This window comes from Akanthomyces muscarius, chromosome 3 (assembly GCF_028009165.1).
Source record: "Akanthomyces muscarius strain Ve6 chromosome 3, whole genome shotgun sequence".
NCBI classification, from domain to species: Eukaryota; Fungi; Ascomycota; class Sordariomycetes; order Hypocreales; family Cordycipitaceae; genus Akanthomyces; species Akanthomyces muscarius.
Window position 1 is genome coordinate 3,809,484 of NC_079243.1, and position 19,127 is coordinate 3,828,610.

The following is a 19,127-nucleotide window of genomic DNA, read 5'->3' on the forward strand; positions in this document are numbered from 1 at the left end:
AGTGTACATAGAGTCTAGACATGGCCTGAATCGAGTTTCTTTCTGTCATGATGCAAAGATCCTCTTTGAATGCGAGGAAGAGCTGATGCGGGCGAGGACTGCGTCGGTCGATGCTTCACAACACGCTACAGCTGGTACCACAAGCCAGCAAAATTGTCAATAATGGTGACAAACCCAATGACGACTGGAACGAGCCAATGCAGTGGGCACGCAATATCTATCGCATCAACAAGTCGAAGCAACCGGCGCACGTAGGACAGAGACCTAGAACTGCCGTACAGGCCACCATGCATCTTCCTCCACATGCCTGCTGGGGGGTTAGAGAAAGCTATTGGTAGACCGACGTTCAACTGGAGAGGGACCTCGCGGGACGCCCGTAAGAGTCTAGGGAGCGATACCAATGAAGCGAGTTGCCCTGGTGTTGGAGCGTCTGGCGGTACACAAATGAAATTACTTCTATGCTGAGAATGTTGAGAGTTGCATCTTGGTTTGTGTTTCGTAAACATTGCAAGCCTCTTTTCGCCATGTTTACCCTCGAGAAAAAAGGTATTGGCATGCGGCATACATCTGCTATTCATACCTGAAGTCTTTGGAACTTTCCTTTTGAGACGTATATGTCCCATCCCGGCCACCTGGGTTGTATAGGTATGCAATATGTTTTTTTTTTCCATCCGCAGATGGCTGAATATCGGTCCTAATTCGGTCTCAGCTGTGTTAGATTACAATCGCTCGTGCTTGGCAGAAAGTGCCTTGAAGAGTGATTGAGCTATACTTGATTAAATGTTCCATAATGGCACTGCAGCCCACTGCGGCCGAATAAGGCGGCAGGAGTGCCGGACCGAGTCCTTCGCAGCGTTACTACTGGCTAGTTCGTCAAACCGGACTGAGAGCTTCTGATACTGCTGTTGTCCTCAAATTTGTTCTACTTCTGATTTTTGTTTTGTTGCTCAAGCGAGAAGCGAGCAAACGACTCGGTTCTGCTTGCTTGGGATGGCATGCGCAGTAAACTGGAAGGAATGAAAAACGCTTTCTCAAGGCCGCCCGAACCCGCAGCGAGAGCGCTTTGCATTACAAGGTAGAAATATTGCGAAGCAAAGACCGCTGAACTAGAGGCAACAACATTCGGTGTGCTGTGTAGAAGAGAGACTACCAACCCCCTTTTGTCACGCGCGAGGCGCGCTGTTGATTCTGACCCTGACTGTGGGTGAGACTTGACAAATACAAAGAAGAGGGACAAGGGTCGAGTAGACTGCTCGTGATAGGTGTGTTTTACGAGGCACTCGTGGTCGTCCGTAATTCGCTAATCTTAACAATGTGCGACTAACCTGCTTGGGAGACCCCCACACTCACCAGGTCTTGAGCGTGGCGGAACTAGCTTGCGGGGGGACATACCAACATTGGATTTTACACAACCGAGCCGTGTCTGGAATGTCTCCTGTCCTTGGAGTGGACCCTGAATTGGTAAACTGTCGTTGCTGCCGAAGCGTGACAACGGTTATGCATCTGTCGCTGAATCTAGATTCAGGTGGCAGTGTTTTCGGCGCAAACTGTTCAGCTTCATCTCGAGGCCCGGAGTAACTGGTATGGCGGCGGTGTTGCCGAGATGCCTCTGTTCAAAGCAGTATCGGTTTACCTGACTGATTTGTATATGACCGACAGTGGAAGCAGCGAGCGATTTGCCGACCGGGGAATATTAGAGCAACTATCGCCGGTTCTCGAGGGTGCTCTACTGCATAGGTGAGCAAACGAAATAGGTGCTACGGACGCGATTACAAGCCTAGCACCACAGTTTTTACGACTTTTCCAACGGCGCTCAGGCTGCCTGTGCACCTATCCCCTGCAGCATTACTGCTGTGGTTTCCCTCGTAGCAGGCGTTCCTCTACATGCCAGATGTAATCGGACTTTTATTTTGGGCTGGCGTTGACGAAAAGGTAATTATCACCTACATTCAAGCAGCAAGTACGGACTTCATGCAACAGCTATAATGCGCAACTGTTTGGTCGGTCCAAATCGTAAAATTGGCAAACTCCCCTTTTGGTCTGAGACTGATTTCGCTCCAAAGACCTGTCATTTTATTAAGGGACCATTTGAGACCTTGTCGTAGAATCGTGCGATAATGAAAGGAAGACCCTTCCTACTCCACATATCGTTCCTTAGTAGCCTTATCTGCGTGCCAAGTCTAGGCCGAGATCCGAAGAAACAATTCCACAAAAGGGGCACTCCAAGTCTTGGGCTAAGGAAAGCGGTCTGAAGCTAGGGATAATGGCCCAGGGCTGAGGATAACGGTCCATAGCACAGCGAGTGTCTCAGGGCGTTATTAGGGGCAAACTAGCTTAGAATGACACGGTATTAGAGTTTAAGACACCGCGATAGTCGCAAACTTAAGTCACAAGCTGGAAAAAAAAAACATCAGATGAGATTTTTACTAATTTAAAAACCGAAAGAATAAAACGCAGTCCACTCGTGTAACCTCGAGCTCCCGTAGCTTGTTGAACAGCGCTTGCAAACATGTTAGGTGCTCTGCTCGCGAGATCGTTGACCTGTACCTCGTTGCCGATGACCGAGACTCTACTTCCACAGTGCAAACACTTAGATGGAAGCCACAGAGCACTCGAAGCGGCTGCAAACATTAGGGTACTCAGGCTTGGGAGCCACGCCCCCAAACGCCCCGGTGGCCTTCACAGCGGCATCCACAAGGACAGCAACTGAGGGCACGACCTGGCAGCAGCGGTCAAAGTTGATGGCTGCGCTGGCATCTTTGGTAGGGGCGCTCCCCGTCTTGATATTGTCAAGGTTGCCGAGCACGCTGGGGAAGTTGGCTCGTAGCACCGCCGCGGCATTTTGGCCCTCCTTACTCAGGCCCTTGACGGCCGACAGGATGGCAAGCTCGTTTGGCTCGTCTGTTGCCCAAGCAGTGGCAACGGCGAGCGACGTGCCTTTGCTGTTGAGAAAGTCGTTGACTGTGCAGACCTCGTTGAGCCAGGCGGTGACGGCCATTTCCACCTCCTGCTTGGTTGGGTTCCAGCCCGCCAGGTGAGGGCGGAAGACATTTGTGCCCGTCTGTATCTGGCACTTGAAAGCGGCAGCGGCCTCGGCGACTTCAGTGTCCTTCTTCACGAGGATAGGACTGGCGGAGCGGCCTTGAGCCTGGTGCTTGGCTAATGGGGTGGCACTGGTGAGACTGAGCAGTCCCAGAGCAATGCAAAGGCTCGTGTAGGAGACCATTTTGAGATGCAGAAAAGATAGTTGCTGAAGAGAATGGGACAAGCTCCCGAGATTTTTAGAGTATTATAGAAAGTTGGGTGAGTGTAGAGACCACGATCTGTTTACTGAACTGACGAAGATATCTTGTTTGTATTTATAGTTGCCATGGTCTAGTTGCAGAAGTGTTGAACAATTACACAATGTGGCCCAGTTCAACGATTTATGACAAATCAAATTAGATTGAAACACGGAAATGAAGCTACATATCTATGAACTTATCCTTGGCCGTTTTCCTCTTTCTCATATCGGCTATACACTCTGCGCGAACGGCGCGGCATTCCCTTCATCGTCGCTGCCCTGGTGACAGTCGACGACATCAAAACTTTTCTTATTGACAAACAACCAATCCGGCTTTCTTTTCCCGTGAAAATGGTCATCTGTCGCTCGATTTCTATAGCCAAAGTTGTATATCTATCGCTGTCCCTTCTGTCCCCATATTGTTGTTGCCGTCAAATATTACCGAACCAGAGTCTTTTAGGACTATCTGTTTACAATTTTCTCATTTGCGATTTTCATTTTCCAACTCTAAATGGCTCAAAATCTCATCCGCGGCGAAGCCACGATCTCACGCTTGGACGTCGAGAACCCTTCGCCGAATGGCACTCTCCAAAATCACAGCCCAGGCACAACCATTGCTCCATTCACCGTTGGTCTTAATGGAGTTCATGTCAGCACAGACTTTCTCCTGTCGCACGTCTTGCTCGGAGCCTTAGCCACTGTTGGCCTTGGTGTTATCCTCATTCGTCTGGTACAACTTGGCCATGCACACTTGCGCAAACTGCTGAGCATCAATGCCAGCGAGAAGGAGCAGATCTATTTTTCTCGCAACCACGTCGACTTGTGGCCAAAGATAAAGAAACAGATCATCTACGCCCCAATCTGGAGGAAGCGACACAACCGGGAGATCAAGCTTTCCTCGGCGGTCAGTCTCGGCACCCTGCCCACAAGGCTGCAAAGTCTGCTTCTGGGCCTGTACGTGCTGGGCAATGTTGTTTTCTGTGTAGCTCTCGACTACAGAGCCGAAAACATGTATGCCATCCTTGCTGAACTCCGAGGACGGACCGGAGCTCTTGCGGCTGCAAACCTGGTGCCGCTTGTTCTCTTCGCGGGACGAAACAACCCCTTGATAGTATGGCTTCAGGTCAGCTTTGACACATATATTCTCCTGCACCGATGGACGGGGAGGCTGGTGGTTCTTGAGACCATCATCCACACAGCGGCTTGGGCGGTTGTTCAAGCTGCCAGCAAGAGGTGGGATGGCGTGCTTGTTGATCTGGGAGATCCCTACATGACTTGGGGGTCAGTCGCCGCCGTTGCCGCCGTTTGTCTCATTTTGATAAGCCCTGGACCTGTTAGGCACGCGTTCTACGAGACATTCCTCAACATCCACATCATACTCGCGGTTTTATTCATTCTGGGAACATACCTTCACTGCAGTATTCCTCACTTACCTGCGCTACCCTACGTCGTGACCGCCGGCGTTTTGTGGGCAGGAGAGCGCTTCCTTCGCATTCTCTGGACCGCGAAGCGGAATGTGTCCCGGGGAGGCTCGACCACAGCTGACATCTCAGTGCTACCGGATGGCGCGTGCCGAGTAACTCTTCACCTGCCGCACCACTTGCGCATCGATCCGGGAATGCATGCCTATTTGCGCTTTCCCAATTTGAGACCATGGGAGTCGCATCCTTTTTCAATTGCCTGGCATGAAGAGCATACAAAAACAGACTCCGGTGCGTTGCGGCATGTTGACTCTGCCGGTAGTAGGCTGGAGAAAACTACTCGACGCGTGCCAGCCCGCACCTCCGTCTCGTTTGTCATCCAGGCCAGGACTGGTTTCACCCTGCAACTCTGGAAGTATGCCCAAGAAAATGCATCTGTAGCAACGCTCTCATGCCGCACCCACGCGTTTCTGGAGGGTCCATACGGCGGACACCACAGTCTCGACTCATACGGTCACGTTGTGCTTGTCGCTGGCGCGAGTGGTATTACCCATCAACTCTCCTATATTCGACACTTACTCGATGGCCGTCAGAAAGGCATTGTTGCGACCCGACGAGTTGTACTTGTGTGGGCGATACGAAAAATCTCCCATCTGCAATGGGCTGAGCCGTGGTTGAGCGGCTTGGTTGCAATGTCCAGGGAAGCCGGCATGTTCGAGGCCAGAGTGTATGTTACCAGTCGAGAGGGCGTCTGGGCTCCCGATGGAGCAGACAGCGATATCGAAATATTCTCGGGGAGGCCAAATATGGAACTAATTATTCGTGAACAAGTCAACTGTCAAGTTGGATCCATGTGCGTCACTGTATGTGGCCCCGGAGGACTTGCTGATGATGTGAGACAAGCGACACGAGACGTTCAAACTTACGGCTCTGTTGACTTTATCGAAGAGGCCTTCACGTGGTAGTCAAATTACGTTCAAGAGACATTGCATATAGATTCATCATTTTACTGTAATCTGCGATAATAATGAACGCCGCAGGCGGCCGTAATGCAACCAGAAACCCGTTTCCAACCCTCAAAGTGGCACTTCCTCGCCCACGAGAGCAGGATCGTGCAAGTACTACCAGCAACGTTTTTATATTTTTTTCTGGATTAAGCACTCGATGCTTGAACTCTCCAGTAGTGACCTTCATCGAACAACACTCTGACAGAACAGTCAATAGTAAGATGTAGGTTCACCTTCTCCGGGGTTGGCTGGTGAATGTAGCGGGCTACAGAGAGTTTCTACCAATTACCTGTCGGGACACAAAGAAGCGACCTAGGTATACAGCACCAAAATCTTGTGCTATAAATAAAATGTATTTAGAATCGGAAGAGAGCATTACATTGATTATATCGGGTTCTGAGTTAATTAAACTTTTGGGCCGCCTTTGGACCCAATCAGCATAGTTGCTTATACATTATCGCGCCGAGGCCGGAGAGACCTGCGCCGAGCACAAGTGCATTCCTTAAGGCTAAAAACACCCATTTGTTCATGGCCTGCTGCTCTCTCTCCTTCCAACCCTTATTCTGAGTATTTGCATGCGGGAACGGGACGTCGGGTACCGGCTTGTCGAGAAACTCGCACAGCGGTTCCCAGCCATCCCCAATCTGCCACTCCAGCAATCTTTCCTTGGGCACCAAGCCTCGAACCATGTTGCAGTGTTCTTTTATTCGAAGAACCAACTAGTCAGCTCATTTTCCACAGTTCACACGGGTGTTCTAGCGACTTGCTTACCTTGATAGACCCATTTACCATTTCTGCGAATCGCCGTCGCCATGTGGCCGTCGGGCGCGCGGAAGAAGGGTGCCCAGAGATAGCGTTGAGAGACGTGCCACGCCCAAAACGCCTCGCGGTGGAAAAGGTGTATGAGCCAAAACATCCAGCTATCGTTGATGGCCACAATCGTCTTGTCCATGCTGCCCAGCCACTCGTCGAGGTCGCTCCGCGTGTTGAGCACGACCTTGGCCTCGGGGTACGCGGCAATCAGCTCGGCCGCGAAGCAGCTCGCCGGCGCGTCGGACACGGCCGCGGCATGGCCCAGCACGGCGTCAAAGTCGGCCGCTGCTAGATCCGCCGAACCAGTGCGACGGCCATACCATTTGGTGCGGGCGAGGGCTGCCCAGTCCTGCATGCGGTGTGGCGCCTCGAACAAGATGTCCCAGCCGTGGTAAGAGTGGTCATAGCCGAGGATGGCGAGCGCCTGGGACAGCGACTCGGTGCCGGACCGGGGCGGGCCAACGCATAGGACCTGGAGCGGCGTGGTGCGGCGGCGCGGCGGCGGCGGGAGCTCGGCGTAGACGTAGGTCTCAAGGAACCGCCACCACCAGCTGTCAAGACTGAGCATGGTAATCGGCTAAATGGCAAAAGCGCTGGCGAAGACGGAAGTCAAGATTTTTCGGGATCGGGGTACAATGGGTGTGCCCAACACTGCTACGGCGGCCTTGCATATGCTAGTTGAGATAGGATGGGTGTGCTCAACGTTGCTAGGGCGGCCTTGCATATGATTAGTACCTTTTTCGGAAACTTTAGAATTATGGTTGACGAACTTAGAAAACGAGATCGACACAGTGACGTAGGCGGCGGCAGTGATTCATCCAACCCGTCGCGCACAGACGCCACTAGTTAGGGTGACAATTGACGTTTGGCACCACCATCTAGCTTGGCCGTTTTGCCTAAAATATTATGCTCAGCTCGGCCAAGTGACTAGTTGGCAAGTAGTTACTTTGGGGTATGGGTGGGTTAAATCCTCACCTTGTTAGCTAAGTGTAGACATCAACAAGCTATGGGAGCGCAGCCAAGACATACATGCTTTCTTCTAGAAACCATCGAATTTTTCTCTGCGATCGCACTGGCTATTAAGTCGGACTTCTTTGTCTAGGATTGGGGGAAACCAGCCTCGAAGCTAATGTCGGGCTGACACTTACGGCCTGCAACACTTACAGGCCACTCCGAAGCACAAGACCGGCTCGTGACAGCGACATGTCGCAAAAATGCTCCCGCTGCGCCATTTCCCGCCTTGTATGGGTGGGGTGCTTCTCTTTTCTATCTGCGATGTACACTGCTAGTATTTGCTTTCGCCGCCGTTGCGCTCGCCATCAGTGAGACGAAATGAAAAGGAGCAGCCGTAGCCAGACCTCCTCTTGCTGCCCAGTCTGGCCACCGCAAAAGCTTCGGCCTGCCATTTCTGGAATTGCAAGCACCCTTTTTGTTGATAGAATCAATTGCAGCTATCAAAGGCGTACGAAACGCAGTATGGTGCTCGTGGACGAGCCGTCGCCTGTGCATTGTGGCAATAGACTCAAGATCGCCGTCGCGCTGGTTAAACAGTAGCGTGATTTGCGGACACTAACACTAGTCCTGGCTATTGCAATAGAAGTTTCCAATCAGACCCATATCTGTTTTTTGCACGCAAGCACGGTAGCATCCTAGGAGCCCAAAGAAGAGATCTGGACCCTCAGTCAGCCTTGACGGGCCGTAGCTCCGTCGATCCCGCTTCAAGGCGTTCAGCCGCACTAACAAGACTGTGAGCATTGCAGAGTCTCAAATATCCAGTACTTCCCCATAAAAATGGCACAAACTTTTCATAATTAACAGAACTTGCAAGCTTTCGAGAGTCTTGAATCTCTCGTTGGCAAGGGTGAAGATGCCTTACGATGTACGTCACGGCCGACGCGTTAACAATAACTTGACTAAGCATGAATATAGCGCTACGGATCAGACGGCCTGCAAGTGAGCCGAGAGCCCGACAGCTATCCGGAGATTGTCCACAAGCCGAGCCAAGCATTCCACCCAGCCTCCTACAATGTACAATCACAGGACTTTACTGCCAAAGAGACACCGACATCAGTCAGAAACCTCCGCCAGCCGACTATATGTGGCATCAGTAAGCGCAGCTTCTTCGTCACTGGTCGTGATTGCACTGGCAATTATCGTTGCCGGTGCTCTGGGAGGCGGCTTAGGTGGTGGTCTATCTTCGAAAGTGAGCCACGGCTCTGTAACTGACAAATCAGCTTCGTAAGTGAGCTCTACAGAGCTCAAGATGACGTTCAGTTATGGCTGACAGTAGGAACAGTGGCGGCTCCTCTACTAGTGTCGCACAAGCTTCTCCGTCGTCAACGTCTTCCGAGACAGCGTCGTCGCATTCCACGTCGTCCGCGGCGCCAGGATCACCATCTCCTACCATCGTGCACAGTAGCGACTGCCCGACCTCCAACGGTACCAGTTACAATTCCATGTCATTCGCAAGTGGCAATAACGGCCCGATTCCCGACGGCGCAGAAAACGGTCTGAAGTTTGTCAAGGTGTGTGGGACGAGCCTCCGCAGCGGCTCAAATATTGCTCAGGGTGTGGTTGCCACGCTCGATGAGTGCATCGATCTCTGCGCAAGCTACAATTTCTGGTCAGGCACGACAAATTGCACGAGCGCCTCATACAATAGTGTTAGTTCTTGCTGTATCGCATCGAATAAATGGTCACAAGCGACAGTAAACGAGGACGTCGACTCAGCTATACTAGCTAGTAGTGTATAGTTAGTATGGTTGCCTTAGAGCTTTACATAACTTACAAAAAAGATTATAATGTAATTGGTTGAAAAAAATTGAAAAGGACGATCAAATCAATACTTATATTTTATTCAATTAGATAAACAAGATTATATAAAATATTAGTTGTTATATTTCCTGCGCCAACGGATGAGGCTGTGGTTGCACATAGCTTGGGCGCGCTCGTCAAGACCGCTCGGGACACCCAGCGCTAGGGGCGGCTGCCGAGGCTGCCAATTGGCAACCACCGAGGAACCTTCAGATATCTTGACAAGAAAATCTTTATTCAAAGCTAAACAGTGGATCAGGTATATATTGCTTCAAGCTTTTAGACTTGCATGTAACGTGCCATTGGCGGGCAGGGCTTGCAGCTTTAATCAGCTAGTTCTTCTGGGGCACCGCCAAAAAGTTCAGCTGAAGCACATGGGCCAATAACCTTCACCTAGGCCACTATTGTCCAAGAGTTTGTATAGTGAATGCTATTACTTCGATTCCATATCACGGTGCAATGTTACGGTAGATTCTGTAAGCCGTCGGGCTTTGGTTCGTCCGTCAAGGCATATAATAAGCCTCGAAACACACAAATGATACATTTCCGAGATCTCCGTGCTTACTGCTCAATCTTATGACGCCAGAAACAACATGCGCTTCTCACCATCACAAGTTGTATTTGCATTGGCGCTGATTGACTCCGCTCGCGGTAGCCACAAGCCACGAGGTGACTTGGACATTCTCGCAGGACAGCATGTCATCTACTCGTGGGATTATACCTTGCCGGGACCTCCGGAAGAACTCTACAACCTGACAAGAGACGGACTGGTCGGCGGTGTGCTTCTTTACGATGTGCACGTAAACAAGGATACGCCGGCGGCCCTTGCCAAGCTGCAAGCCGCGTACAAGGCATCACCAGCGTACAGACTCCTGCGCAAGCAATCGGGCAAGGAGACGTCCCTTCTCATCATGACCAACGAAGAAGGCGGCACGGTCTTCAACGGCGTGATCGACGGTGGTCCCCCACTATCGGCAAAGGAGATCGGAGCTTCGCCCAACCCATCCGTCACTGGCTGGCAGGCCGGCGTCCAGGCGGCCAAGGCTTTGAAGAGCTACAACTTCAACATGGACCTCGCGCCGGTGCTGGGTGTGTATCGCCAGGAAGACAATTTCCTCGACGCCGGCAACCGCTCGTACGGGAATACGCCGCAAAAAGTGATTGATGCGGCCATGCCGTTCATCAAGGCACAGCGTGCCAGAAACATTCTCGTCTCGGCCAAGCACTTTCCAGGTTTGGGCGCCGCCGCAAGGGATCAAAATACAGACATAGCACCTGTGGCGCTTGACGTGACGCTTGAAGACCTCGAGAACATTGATTTGCGCCCGTTTACCGCCGCTATTTGCGCGGGCGTCGACTTGATCATGCCGTCGTGGGCCGTCTATCCGGCTGTGGACAGCAGCCTGCCTGCAGGCCTCAGCCCAAAGTGGATGAAGGGGATACTGCGCGACAGACTCGGCTTCCGCGGCGTCACCATCACAGAGGCAATGGAGGCAGGCGCCATTTTACTGTATGGTGATGTGGAAAAAAGGGCTAGAATCGCAGTAGCGGCAGGCAACGACCTCATTCTCGCAAGTCAGCTCAATGTCACTGAAGGCGTGGCTATTCGAAACGCATTGGTCGCTGGGCTGAGAAGTGGAAGACTTAACAGGGATGAGTTTGACAGGGCGACGGATAGAATTGTGAGCTTGAGAAGCAAGGTGTAGAGTGGTGTACATATTTACATATTTATGCTGATAAGTATGTTATAGATTTTGCTTGCCGCAATATCTTTGTGGTACTAGCACAAAACGCTCTCTTTTCTTGAAGAAAGGTAGCCATCGTAGCCTTCGATACTCAGCAACTTTCAAGTTTTCAGGTCGACCCTTATAAAACTACTGTTGCTTGAATTTGGCAGCAAAGATACCCTGCATGCCCGGTAGAGGAGGTTGATGCATCCACGGGCAAGGGATTAGGTAGCCGCAAAGATACTATCAAGGGTCCGAGATATTAGCTTACTACTAGAGTATAACTTGTCTTGTATTAATAATGCGATTAAGATTAGTTTACTTTTATACAAGGTTCACATTAAAAAATTAAATTGAAAAAGTATATTTTTTCCACCCCCAAACCTCCCAAGGACCCATCAAAACTGCGCTGGCGCGATCGCAAATGCCGCTCGCAACTCCGCTACGCCTTTGCCGTGAAGACCGCTCCGCAAACATGAATCGAAGCCTCGCTTCCAATGATAATGTCACTCATCAAGACATTCATAACGACCCATGAATGTGGCCGGCCCCGCTCTGGCTTCCGCCGCAACTGACTAACATGAGGTCTGATCGCCTGGGGTCTCGACGCGAGCACCCCCGCTCCCACAACAGTTGCGCTACAGCAGAGGAGATTTCAAACCTTCTGTGCGGATATTGGCGTTTAAAATGCGGAGTGCGTCCAGGAGAGGGGGGCGAGGTGGCGGCGGCAGAAAGCTCTTACACCTCGATCTATTCTTCGTGATGCGTGACGTCCACTTTTCAAATGCCGGGCGGCTTCTTCCTGCAAACAGAATAATAATAATGCCTAGTGGTCTGCGAGGGTTCTCGAACAGCATCAGCATATGTAGAGACTGCCGATCCAGTTAGGCCCGTGGCAGTCATTTGCGATGCGTTTGTTTATCGTATGAGACTTTTACAGACCACAGCTGCAATCCACAGCAGTAAACTCCGCAAACTTGACAGTTCAGCCCAAGTCGCCCTTTAGCGACCTGGCATGCTGCGCATAAGAATGTTGCTTGAATTATTAAGCATAGTTGGACCTGCTATTTAAGCTTTCTGGAGCCTGCGCTTACTTTAGCCCAATTTCGCACGTCTCAACAAGTACCACCGCTCTCTATCCGTGTTCACTGTCTACTATTCGATTGAAATGTCTCAAAAAGCTCTGCTCGTGACTGGCATCGGCGACCCTCTAGTCCTTGGGGATAGACCGATCCCCGTCCCGGCGCCATATGAGCTGCTTGTCGAGGTCACGTCCGCGGGCTGTACGTCTTTCCGATCACAAGGTCTTCGGTGCCTTACTTGAGCTAACACATTATCATAGTAAATCCACATGATCAAAAAGCTCGTGATAAGGAGCACCTTTTCACGGGTCAGCCGCTTGTTTTGGCGCACGACGTGGTCGGGAAGATAATTCAGACCGGATCGTGCCAGGCTACGACCTTTACTACTGGCGATCATGTGTTTGGCATGTCTACGTTCAATCCAAACCTTGTCAACGACTCTGGGGGTCTACAACAGTATGCTGTGCTCGATGGCAGATATGTTGCCAAGGTCACTGATGCAGGATTGACTGACGACGAGGCCGCGACAATACCGGTGAACTCCGTTGTTGCAGCAGTCGCTGTCTTTGATGCTTCAGGTCTTGGCATTCCAGCGCCTTTTTCGGCAGCCGCAGGCTCTTTCGACTACGCCTCACAATCGTTGGTTGTCATTGGAGGTGCTTCAAATTGTGGGCGCTTTGTCATTCAGTTGGCCAAGTTCGTGGGCATAGGCCGTATTGTCGCTGTGGCTGCGGCGAGCAATACTAATGAACTCAAATCACTTGGCGCATCACACGTCGTTGACCGACATGCAAGCGATGTGGTACAACGCGTTCGAAAGATCGTGGGCGACGATCTTGTGTATGCCGTCGATACGGTGAACTACGGTCCACACCAGGCACTGGGAGTCGCAGTGTTGTCCAACACCAAGAAAGGTGTGCTCGCCGTTTTGCTTCCCACAAACGGAGACCTTGACGAGCATGTGAAGAGTTCTAAGAAGATGGGATTCGAAAGACACTTCGTTTATGGTGGCAGCAATAACTATCCGGATCTGATGAAGCAGTACTGGAAACACCTCCCGGTGTGGATTCGAAATGGCCATGTGAAGCCAGCGTCATCTAGCGTCATCTATGGCCTGGACCCCAACCAGGTCAACGAATGTCTGGACAAATATCGAGATGGAACAGCCACCGTCAGGGTTGTCGTGCGCCCCAACGTCTGACCCGGCTTTTATCAGTACGGCTGGTCTGGGCATGGCGGACAAACATATGAGTTTTGTAATTACGTGATTGCTCGATGGCTGCGAGGTAAGACATGCACACAAAACATGGTCCAGTCTAGTCTAGCCTCGACCACCAGAGAGTGCACTTTGCATTCGGTCGATTTCTCTACCGAGAGTGGTCAAGAATTCTTATCCGGGATTCTCCAACCAGATCGGAAGGACCAGAGTTAAAATAACATGGGCAGGGCTGAAGGTTTGGATTCAGGGTATTGTGAGGCCGGGTTGGAAACCTCAGGGTGGTCCCTTGTACGTGGTATCGGATATTATATCGGAATCGATACTAATATCCATCTTAGGGTAGCAGAATTAGCAATTAAACGCCATATTTAGCGGTATCACGATATATTGACCGATATGCGATACATCCGTGAGCGATTAATCGATACGCAACCAAGCAGAATTCCTTCACTGTTGTGTATCGTATACGAGAAATCAGCCTCTCAGGCAGCCTTTCCGTCACCCAGTTCTCGCTCGTCGCACCTTTTTCTGGCTGCTTACACCAGGCCTGTTGATAACCCCGTGCGTCACCACCCATTTGTTTTCTGTATTGTGTCGTGTCCTGAAAAGCCGGTGTGCCCCATTGGTGACCTTGGTTCAATGGCTTTTTTGCAACTGGACAGCAATCTGAATCTGACGTCGAAGGTCGGCCCAGCTTGTCATATTTACTCTGCAAATCCGTTTCTATACCTCTATGGTCGCTTAGAGCGGTCCTGGGAATGTAACCAACCATTAGGCGAGGCTTTGCTGTTTCGGATTATCATATTATAATTTACAAATCACTATTAATAAGCCAGCAGTTCGTAATATAAAATAAATCAGAGGACAGTGGGACTGATTAGTAATTCGCCGGATAGAACATGATCTAAAACCTTGACTCCTGCTGTATCACACCCTTCGGCTTGACCTTTTTGATACCGATATTCGTGAAGCGGAGCATCGGTTAGTTACCTCCCACGTGTCACGGAACTGTAGAAGTGGGCGTGCTTGGTTATGGAGCAGAGCGGAGCGGAGTTTACAGCAGTTTCATTTGTAATTGGATAGTTGTCGAATGCAGTGGCTTCCCTGGCATAGCGGAGATGCGAGCGACACTTTCGAACGTGTCAGTGCAATTTGATCCTTCGCCACATACACTTGTAAACTGTCTCATGAAGGAGCGGAGTTTTCTACAGCTGCGGCAGTAACTCAGTCGAAAGTCAGGAATGTTAGAGAGGGGCTTGAGACCTTTTGTTCATTTATAAGCTGAGTGACCGCAAGCGTGCCAATCTAGAGCCTGACCGCGGCGCGGCACAAAAGTGGAACAGACGGGGGCCGAAGCGGCTCGACGGACGCACATAAAAGTATCAGTTGCTGAGTAAACCTCTGGCAACTAAAGCGGCTCTAGCTACGAGTCAATGCCACGTGTTGCAAGTACTTAAATACTGATAAACAGCTGTCCTTTCGAAAAGAAATGAAGCTTCAGTGACACTTTTCATCAACCGTTTTCAAATCAGAGATTCGTTTTCGTCCATTGATCAAATATCTGAAGAATAGAAAAAGCGGCTATGAAGACAGTTGCAATTGCGGGGGGGCAATCAAGTAAGAATTGACTGGTTCATTACGACGACTAAGTACACTAGTACTAAGGTCCCTGCAGATGTCGGTTGGGAGGTGATCGAACGGATCTTGACTAAAGGCACGCACGAAGTGAGAGTATTAACACGAAATGTACGTTATTGGATAAACCGTGTCCGTGAGATCATCAATCTGAAGTGAAGCTACTGCTAGGATTCGAATCGCAAACGCCGAGAGACAGCACTTGTCACTTGGGTAGCTGTCGACTACGACGATGAAGAAGCTATAGCTCTTGCCTTGAAAGGCGTGGATACAGTGTTGTCCTTTATAACAAATATTGACCCCGGCGCCTGGGCAAGATCGCACATCAATTTGATCAATGCTTGTCTTACTAGTGGTGTCAAGAGGTTTGCGCCGTCGGAGTGGGCCTGGTACGTCTATTGGAAGCAAACTTACCTGCCACCTGCAAAATTGCTGATATCACCACCAGCCGAGAAGACGGAGCTCCCGCCCATTACGATTCCAAAACTCCAGTGAGACGATATCTAGAGGAGATCAACCACCCCGTCAAGGTATGGCTGATAAGTAAACCCGGTTTTTAAAAAAGTCTAGCTGCTAACCGAAGCGTGTAGAAGCTTGAGTATTGTCTATTCCAGCCGGGCTTTTTTGCAAACTACTTTGCCCCGCCCGGGCGCGTGTCAACTAAGCATTTTCATATGCAAGACATGTGTATCGATTTTGAAAACCGTCGGGCTTGGCAAATTGCAGACGGGAAGTATTCGGTCACGTTGACAACTGTGGAAGACCTGGCAGAAGTTGTCGCGCGAGCTCTCGATTTCGTAGGGCCTTGGCCGGAAGTAGGGGGCGTTCGCGGTTCCCAGGTAACAGTGGCTTCTTTGTTAAGCCTAGGTGAGGATCTTCGTGGTAAGGTGACACTGGGTTATGAAACGCGATCTTACTCAAGGTGGTATGTTAACCAGAGGTCTAGGTAAATTTCAAATAGACAGGCTATCGTACGATGCGGCAAAGAAAGGAACGGCTGAGACGACTTGGTACCCTCTACTTGAGCATCCGTCTATTCCGTCTGACATTCCAGCCGATACGTTGATTGCTTTGTCGAAGAAAGTACACATGGCGTATGCTGTATCTTTTGCAGAAGGGGCGTGGTCTGTTTCTGACGAGTGGAATCAACTGCTGCCAGAATATCACTTCACGTCTGCCGAGCAGTATTTGCGCAGAGCATGGTCAGAGGCGTAATACCGCCGGCCTTATTTTCGCATTTAGTAGCTAGGTGTCAGATAGCGACTAGCCCGAAGGAAATGATAAGAGAGATCGCAGATAGATATAGTAATAACAGTAGTATGACTATATTGTTCACTGAAGAGAGAACTCTTTCACTTATGGGGCCTCGCAGGGATCTCGCATTCTTATAGCTGCTTCTTCACAGTGATACGGCATGTGCAGTGACACTAGGAGAGAATTATTACGCTTTTATTCAATGTAGTATATTCGTTAGTGATTATATATAAGTTACTTTAGAAATTATACTTCGTATAATAAGTAAATTAAAATACATTTGAATAAATAACATGTCAACTTATACGTAACTTACTATACTTACATGTACCCAGTAAGTGGTGTGCCTTAGTGCGCGACTAACTCTAGACGTCTTGGCTATAATATCGTTTCTCAGCTGCCCTCCTATAGGTGGAAGAATTACTCCGCCAGCGACCAATCTTGACCATTATTGCCCATGTTTCTTGAGAAAGAAAAATTGCCAAAGAAACAAATGAGCTCATAGTTTGCGTCTCAACATAAATATACTCCTTAACACTTACTCACATCATCTGTTCAGCTATTGTAGCCTCATCACCATTGCTAATATCCCGACGGGTGCCGCCCAGCGTCAACCGCCGGGACCGGGGCCGGCCCCACCACCGGCCGCCAGGCCCCAGACCAGGCCTGGCATGAACAGAGCTACCCCATTTGCAAAGCCTCATGTTGTTTCTTCTTCTTGCATAAATCTCTCAATCACACCTGCGCTTTCGTTTTCTTTCCCTCTCATCATACGCGCTCACACCATGGCCGCCCAACGCCGTTCGCTGCCCTGCGGCATCTACGCCCCGACCATGACGTTCTTCGACCGCGAGACCGAGGACCTCGACATCACCACCATTAAAAAGCACGCCCAGCGCCTCATCCGTGACGGCCTCGTCGGCCTTGTCGTTATGGGCTCCAATGGCGAAGCCGTCCACTGCACGCGCGAGGAGAAGCTCGCCGTCACCAAGGCCACCCGCGAGGCGCTCGACGACGCCGGCTTCACCACCACACCAATCATCCTCGGCGCCACAGAGGGCTCTGTCCGCGGCACCATTGAGCTGTGCACACTCGCCGCGCAGCAGGGCGCCGATTACGCCCTCATCCTCCCGCCTTCGTACTACCGCGCCCAGACGGACGAGGGCGTCATCTTCCAGTACTTTTCCGCTGTCGCCGATGCCTCCCCGCTGCCCCTCATCCTGTACAACTACCCCGGCGCCGTGTCGGGCATCGACATGGACAGCGACCTCGTCATCCGGCTCGCGCAGCACCCCAACATTGTCGGCACCAAATTCACCTGCGGCAACACGGGCAAGTTGACGCGCGTGGCACAGGCGACGCGCGCCAAGACGCCCGCCGAGGAAGGGTCCGGCTACATGGCGTTTGGCGGTATGTGCGACTTCACGGCGCAGACGCTGCAGAGCGGCGGCAGCGGCATCATTGCGGGCGGTGCCAACGTCATGCCCAAGGTCTGCGCACGCGTGTGGAGCTTGTATGTGGAGGGCAAGCGGGACGAGGCCGAGGCGCTGCAGAAGATCCTGAGCAAGGGCGACTGGCCACTCACCAAAGCTGCCATTGCAGGAACGAAGCAGGCCATCCAGAGCTGCTTTGGCTACGGCGGGTATCCGCGACGTCCGCTGAAGCACCTCGACGAGGCTCGTGTCAGGGCGATTGAGGAGGGGATCCGTGAAGTGATGGAGGTGGAAAAGAGTCTGTAAATTTCTTCATTCACATAACTTTGTGCTTAGTCTGGGTATTTCAAGGTATTCATGTTGAAGAGTAGAATATACATAGCTTTTCCAAAAAGAGAGTCAGGGTTGCTCCGAGTCTTACACCACACTTACATCGCCTTCTCCTCTACGAAAACTCGGACATGCACAATCATCATGCCGCTATTGTTGCGCCGTCTTTCCGGCCCATACATTCCTCTTAGCGCTCTATAATCCTCGTTCGTATAAAGCTAACTTCCAAATCCGCCATGTTCTCCGTGAATTGCTGAGCGCGCGCCCGCCGTACCTCCAAAGCATATATTTTAAGTACTCCGTGCTTAAGTGTAGCTCTACTGATTCAAGGAGACCAAGGCGTATTTCTTCCGAGCTATGCATCATCCAAAGTCTGCTTCGTACTAACTGCGGGGGGGAAAGGCTCAAGTAGCCACACCCAGTACCAAGACCGGGCGTGTGGGGAATCTGGGATAAGAATAAAAAAGGAAGTACGGTGCATAGACAATGAAAAAAATGGAGCAGCAATAAACATGCCGCCAGATGCATGAATTGGGGAGGTCTCGGCAATTATTTATGTCTGGTTCCTGATTGGATAAAGCCTCAATACCCCCGTTCGTAAGTATCAGGCGTACATGGAACTAGCGCAAGCTAGCAATATTTCGTATGGTCATCGTGCGTTTACTTGATTCAGCTCAGGCGTAACACGCTTTGCGAGCCACATATGTAGCTAAGACATAACTTGGCATCTCTGTGAAAGGTACTGCTTTTAGCAAAGGCAACTACTCGCAAACAGCGCGGGGTAAAGAAGATCCAAAGGTCCGTGCACATGCGACAGTGATTAACTAGTCAAGCAGCTGAACTAGGATTGGCTATTCGATTAGCATTATCGGCCGAGAGCACTACCCTGTCTACACATGGTGTTTAGCCCTGCACCACTTTCCTTCACGAGATTCCGCCACAGCTGCGGAGGAGGCTTCTGAAGGTGCCACCTTTCAGAGGCGTGGGCTAACTAGTCACTATATACTATACTACTAGTCGCCGATGCCGACAGGTGTTACCACATATGTCAATCCAGTGGCCACTGCCGATAGGCATCAATACATGTGTTCAAAGAATTTAGTGAAACG

At 50.8% G+C, this 19,127-nt stretch overlaps 8 protein-coding genes across 10 annotated transcripts; 6 read left to right on the forward strand and 2 right to left on the reverse strand.

Moving 5' to 3' along the window:
- Positions 1-2,590: 2,590 nt before the first annotated feature.
- On the reverse strand, positions 2,591-3,226 carry LMH87_002628 (uncharacterized protein; the record flags this gene model as incomplete). Its single annotated transcript, XM_056194114.1, has 1 exon — positions 2,591-3,226. The coding sequence occupies one exon, from the start codon at positions 3,224-3,226 to the stop codon at positions 2,591-2,593; it is 636 nt and encodes a 211-aa protein (XP_056051085.1).
- Positions 3,227-3,794: 568 nt separating this feature from the next.
- LMH87_002629 (uncharacterized protein) lies at positions 3,795-5,669 on the forward strand (the record flags this gene model as incomplete). 3 transcript variants are annotated; one of them, XM_056194116.1, is made up of 2 exons in its annotated part: positions 3,795-4,564; positions 4,759-4,828. In XM_056194116.1, 2 exons carry the CDS (start codon positions 3,795-3,797, stop codon positions 4,826-4,828), a joined length of 840 nt encoding a protein of 279 aa, XP_056051087.1. The 3 variants fall into 3 exon arrangements, with proteins under 3 accessions (XP_056051087.1, XP_056051086.1, XP_056051088.1); XM_056194115.1 differs by lacking the exon at positions 4,759-4,828 and having other exon boundaries at positions 3,795-4,294; positions 4,396-4,417; XM_056194117.1 differs by having other exon boundaries at positions 3,795-5,669.
- A 476-nt stretch (positions 5,670-6,145) lies between these two features.
- LMH87_002630 (uncharacterized protein) lies at positions 6,146-7,092 on the reverse strand (the record flags this gene model as incomplete). Its single annotated transcript, XM_056194118.1, has 2 exons — positions 6,146-6,411; positions 6,483-7,092. The coding sequence occupies 2 exons, from the start codon at positions 7,090-7,092 to the stop codon at positions 6,146-6,148; spliced, it is 876 nt and encodes a 291-aa protein (XP_056051089.1).
- A 1,299-nt stretch (positions 7,093-8,391) lies between these two features.
- On the forward strand, positions 8,392-9,393 carry LMH87_002631 (uncharacterized protein; the record flags this gene model as incomplete). The annotated part of the gene is made up of 6 exons (XM_056194119.1): positions 8,392-8,403; positions 8,454-8,631; positions 8,759-8,762; positions 8,821-9,187; positions 9,320-9,327; positions 9,390-9,393. 6 exons carry the CDS (start codon positions 8,392-8,394, stop codon positions 9,391-9,393), a joined length of 573 nt encoding a protein of 190 aa, XP_056051090.1.
- A 538-nt stretch (positions 9,394-9,931) lies between these two features.
- Positions 9,932-11,122, forward strand: LMH87_002632 (uncharacterized protein; the record flags this gene model as incomplete). Its single annotated transcript, XM_056194120.1, has 2 exons — positions 9,932-11,020; positions 11,090-11,122. 2 exons carry the CDS (start codon positions 9,932-9,934, stop codon positions 11,120-11,122), a joined length of 1,122 nt encoding a protein of 373 aa, XP_056051091.1.
- A 1,111-nt stretch (positions 11,123-12,233) lies between these two features.
- LMH87_002633 (uncharacterized protein) lies at positions 12,234-13,348 on the forward strand (the record flags this gene model as incomplete). Its single annotated transcript, XM_056194122.1, has 2 exons — positions 12,234-12,348; positions 12,408-13,348. 2 exons carry the CDS (start codon positions 12,234-12,236, stop codon positions 13,346-13,348), a joined length of 1,056 nt encoding a protein of 351 aa, XP_056051092.1.
- Positions 13,349-14,949: 1,601 nt separating this feature from the next.
- Positions 14,950-16,216, forward strand: LMH87_002634 (uncharacterized protein; the record flags this gene model as incomplete). The annotated part of the gene is made up of 6 exons (XM_056194123.1): positions 14,950-14,983; positions 15,042-15,112; positions 15,173-15,390; positions 15,450-15,531; positions 15,592-15,883; positions 15,948-16,216. The coding sequence occupies 6 exons, from the start codon at positions 14,950-14,952 to the stop codon at positions 16,214-16,216; spliced, it is 966 nt and encodes a 321-aa protein (XP_056051093.1).
- An 824-nt stretch (positions 16,217-17,040) lies between these two features.
- On the forward strand, positions 17,041-17,994 carry LMH87_002635 (uncharacterized protein; the record flags this gene model as incomplete). The annotated part of the gene is made up of 1 exon (XM_056194124.1): positions 17,041-17,994. One exon carries the CDS (start codon positions 17,041-17,043, stop codon positions 17,992-17,994), a length of 954 nt encoding a protein of 317 aa, XP_056051094.1.
- Positions 17,995-19,127: the final 1,133 nt, after the last annotated feature.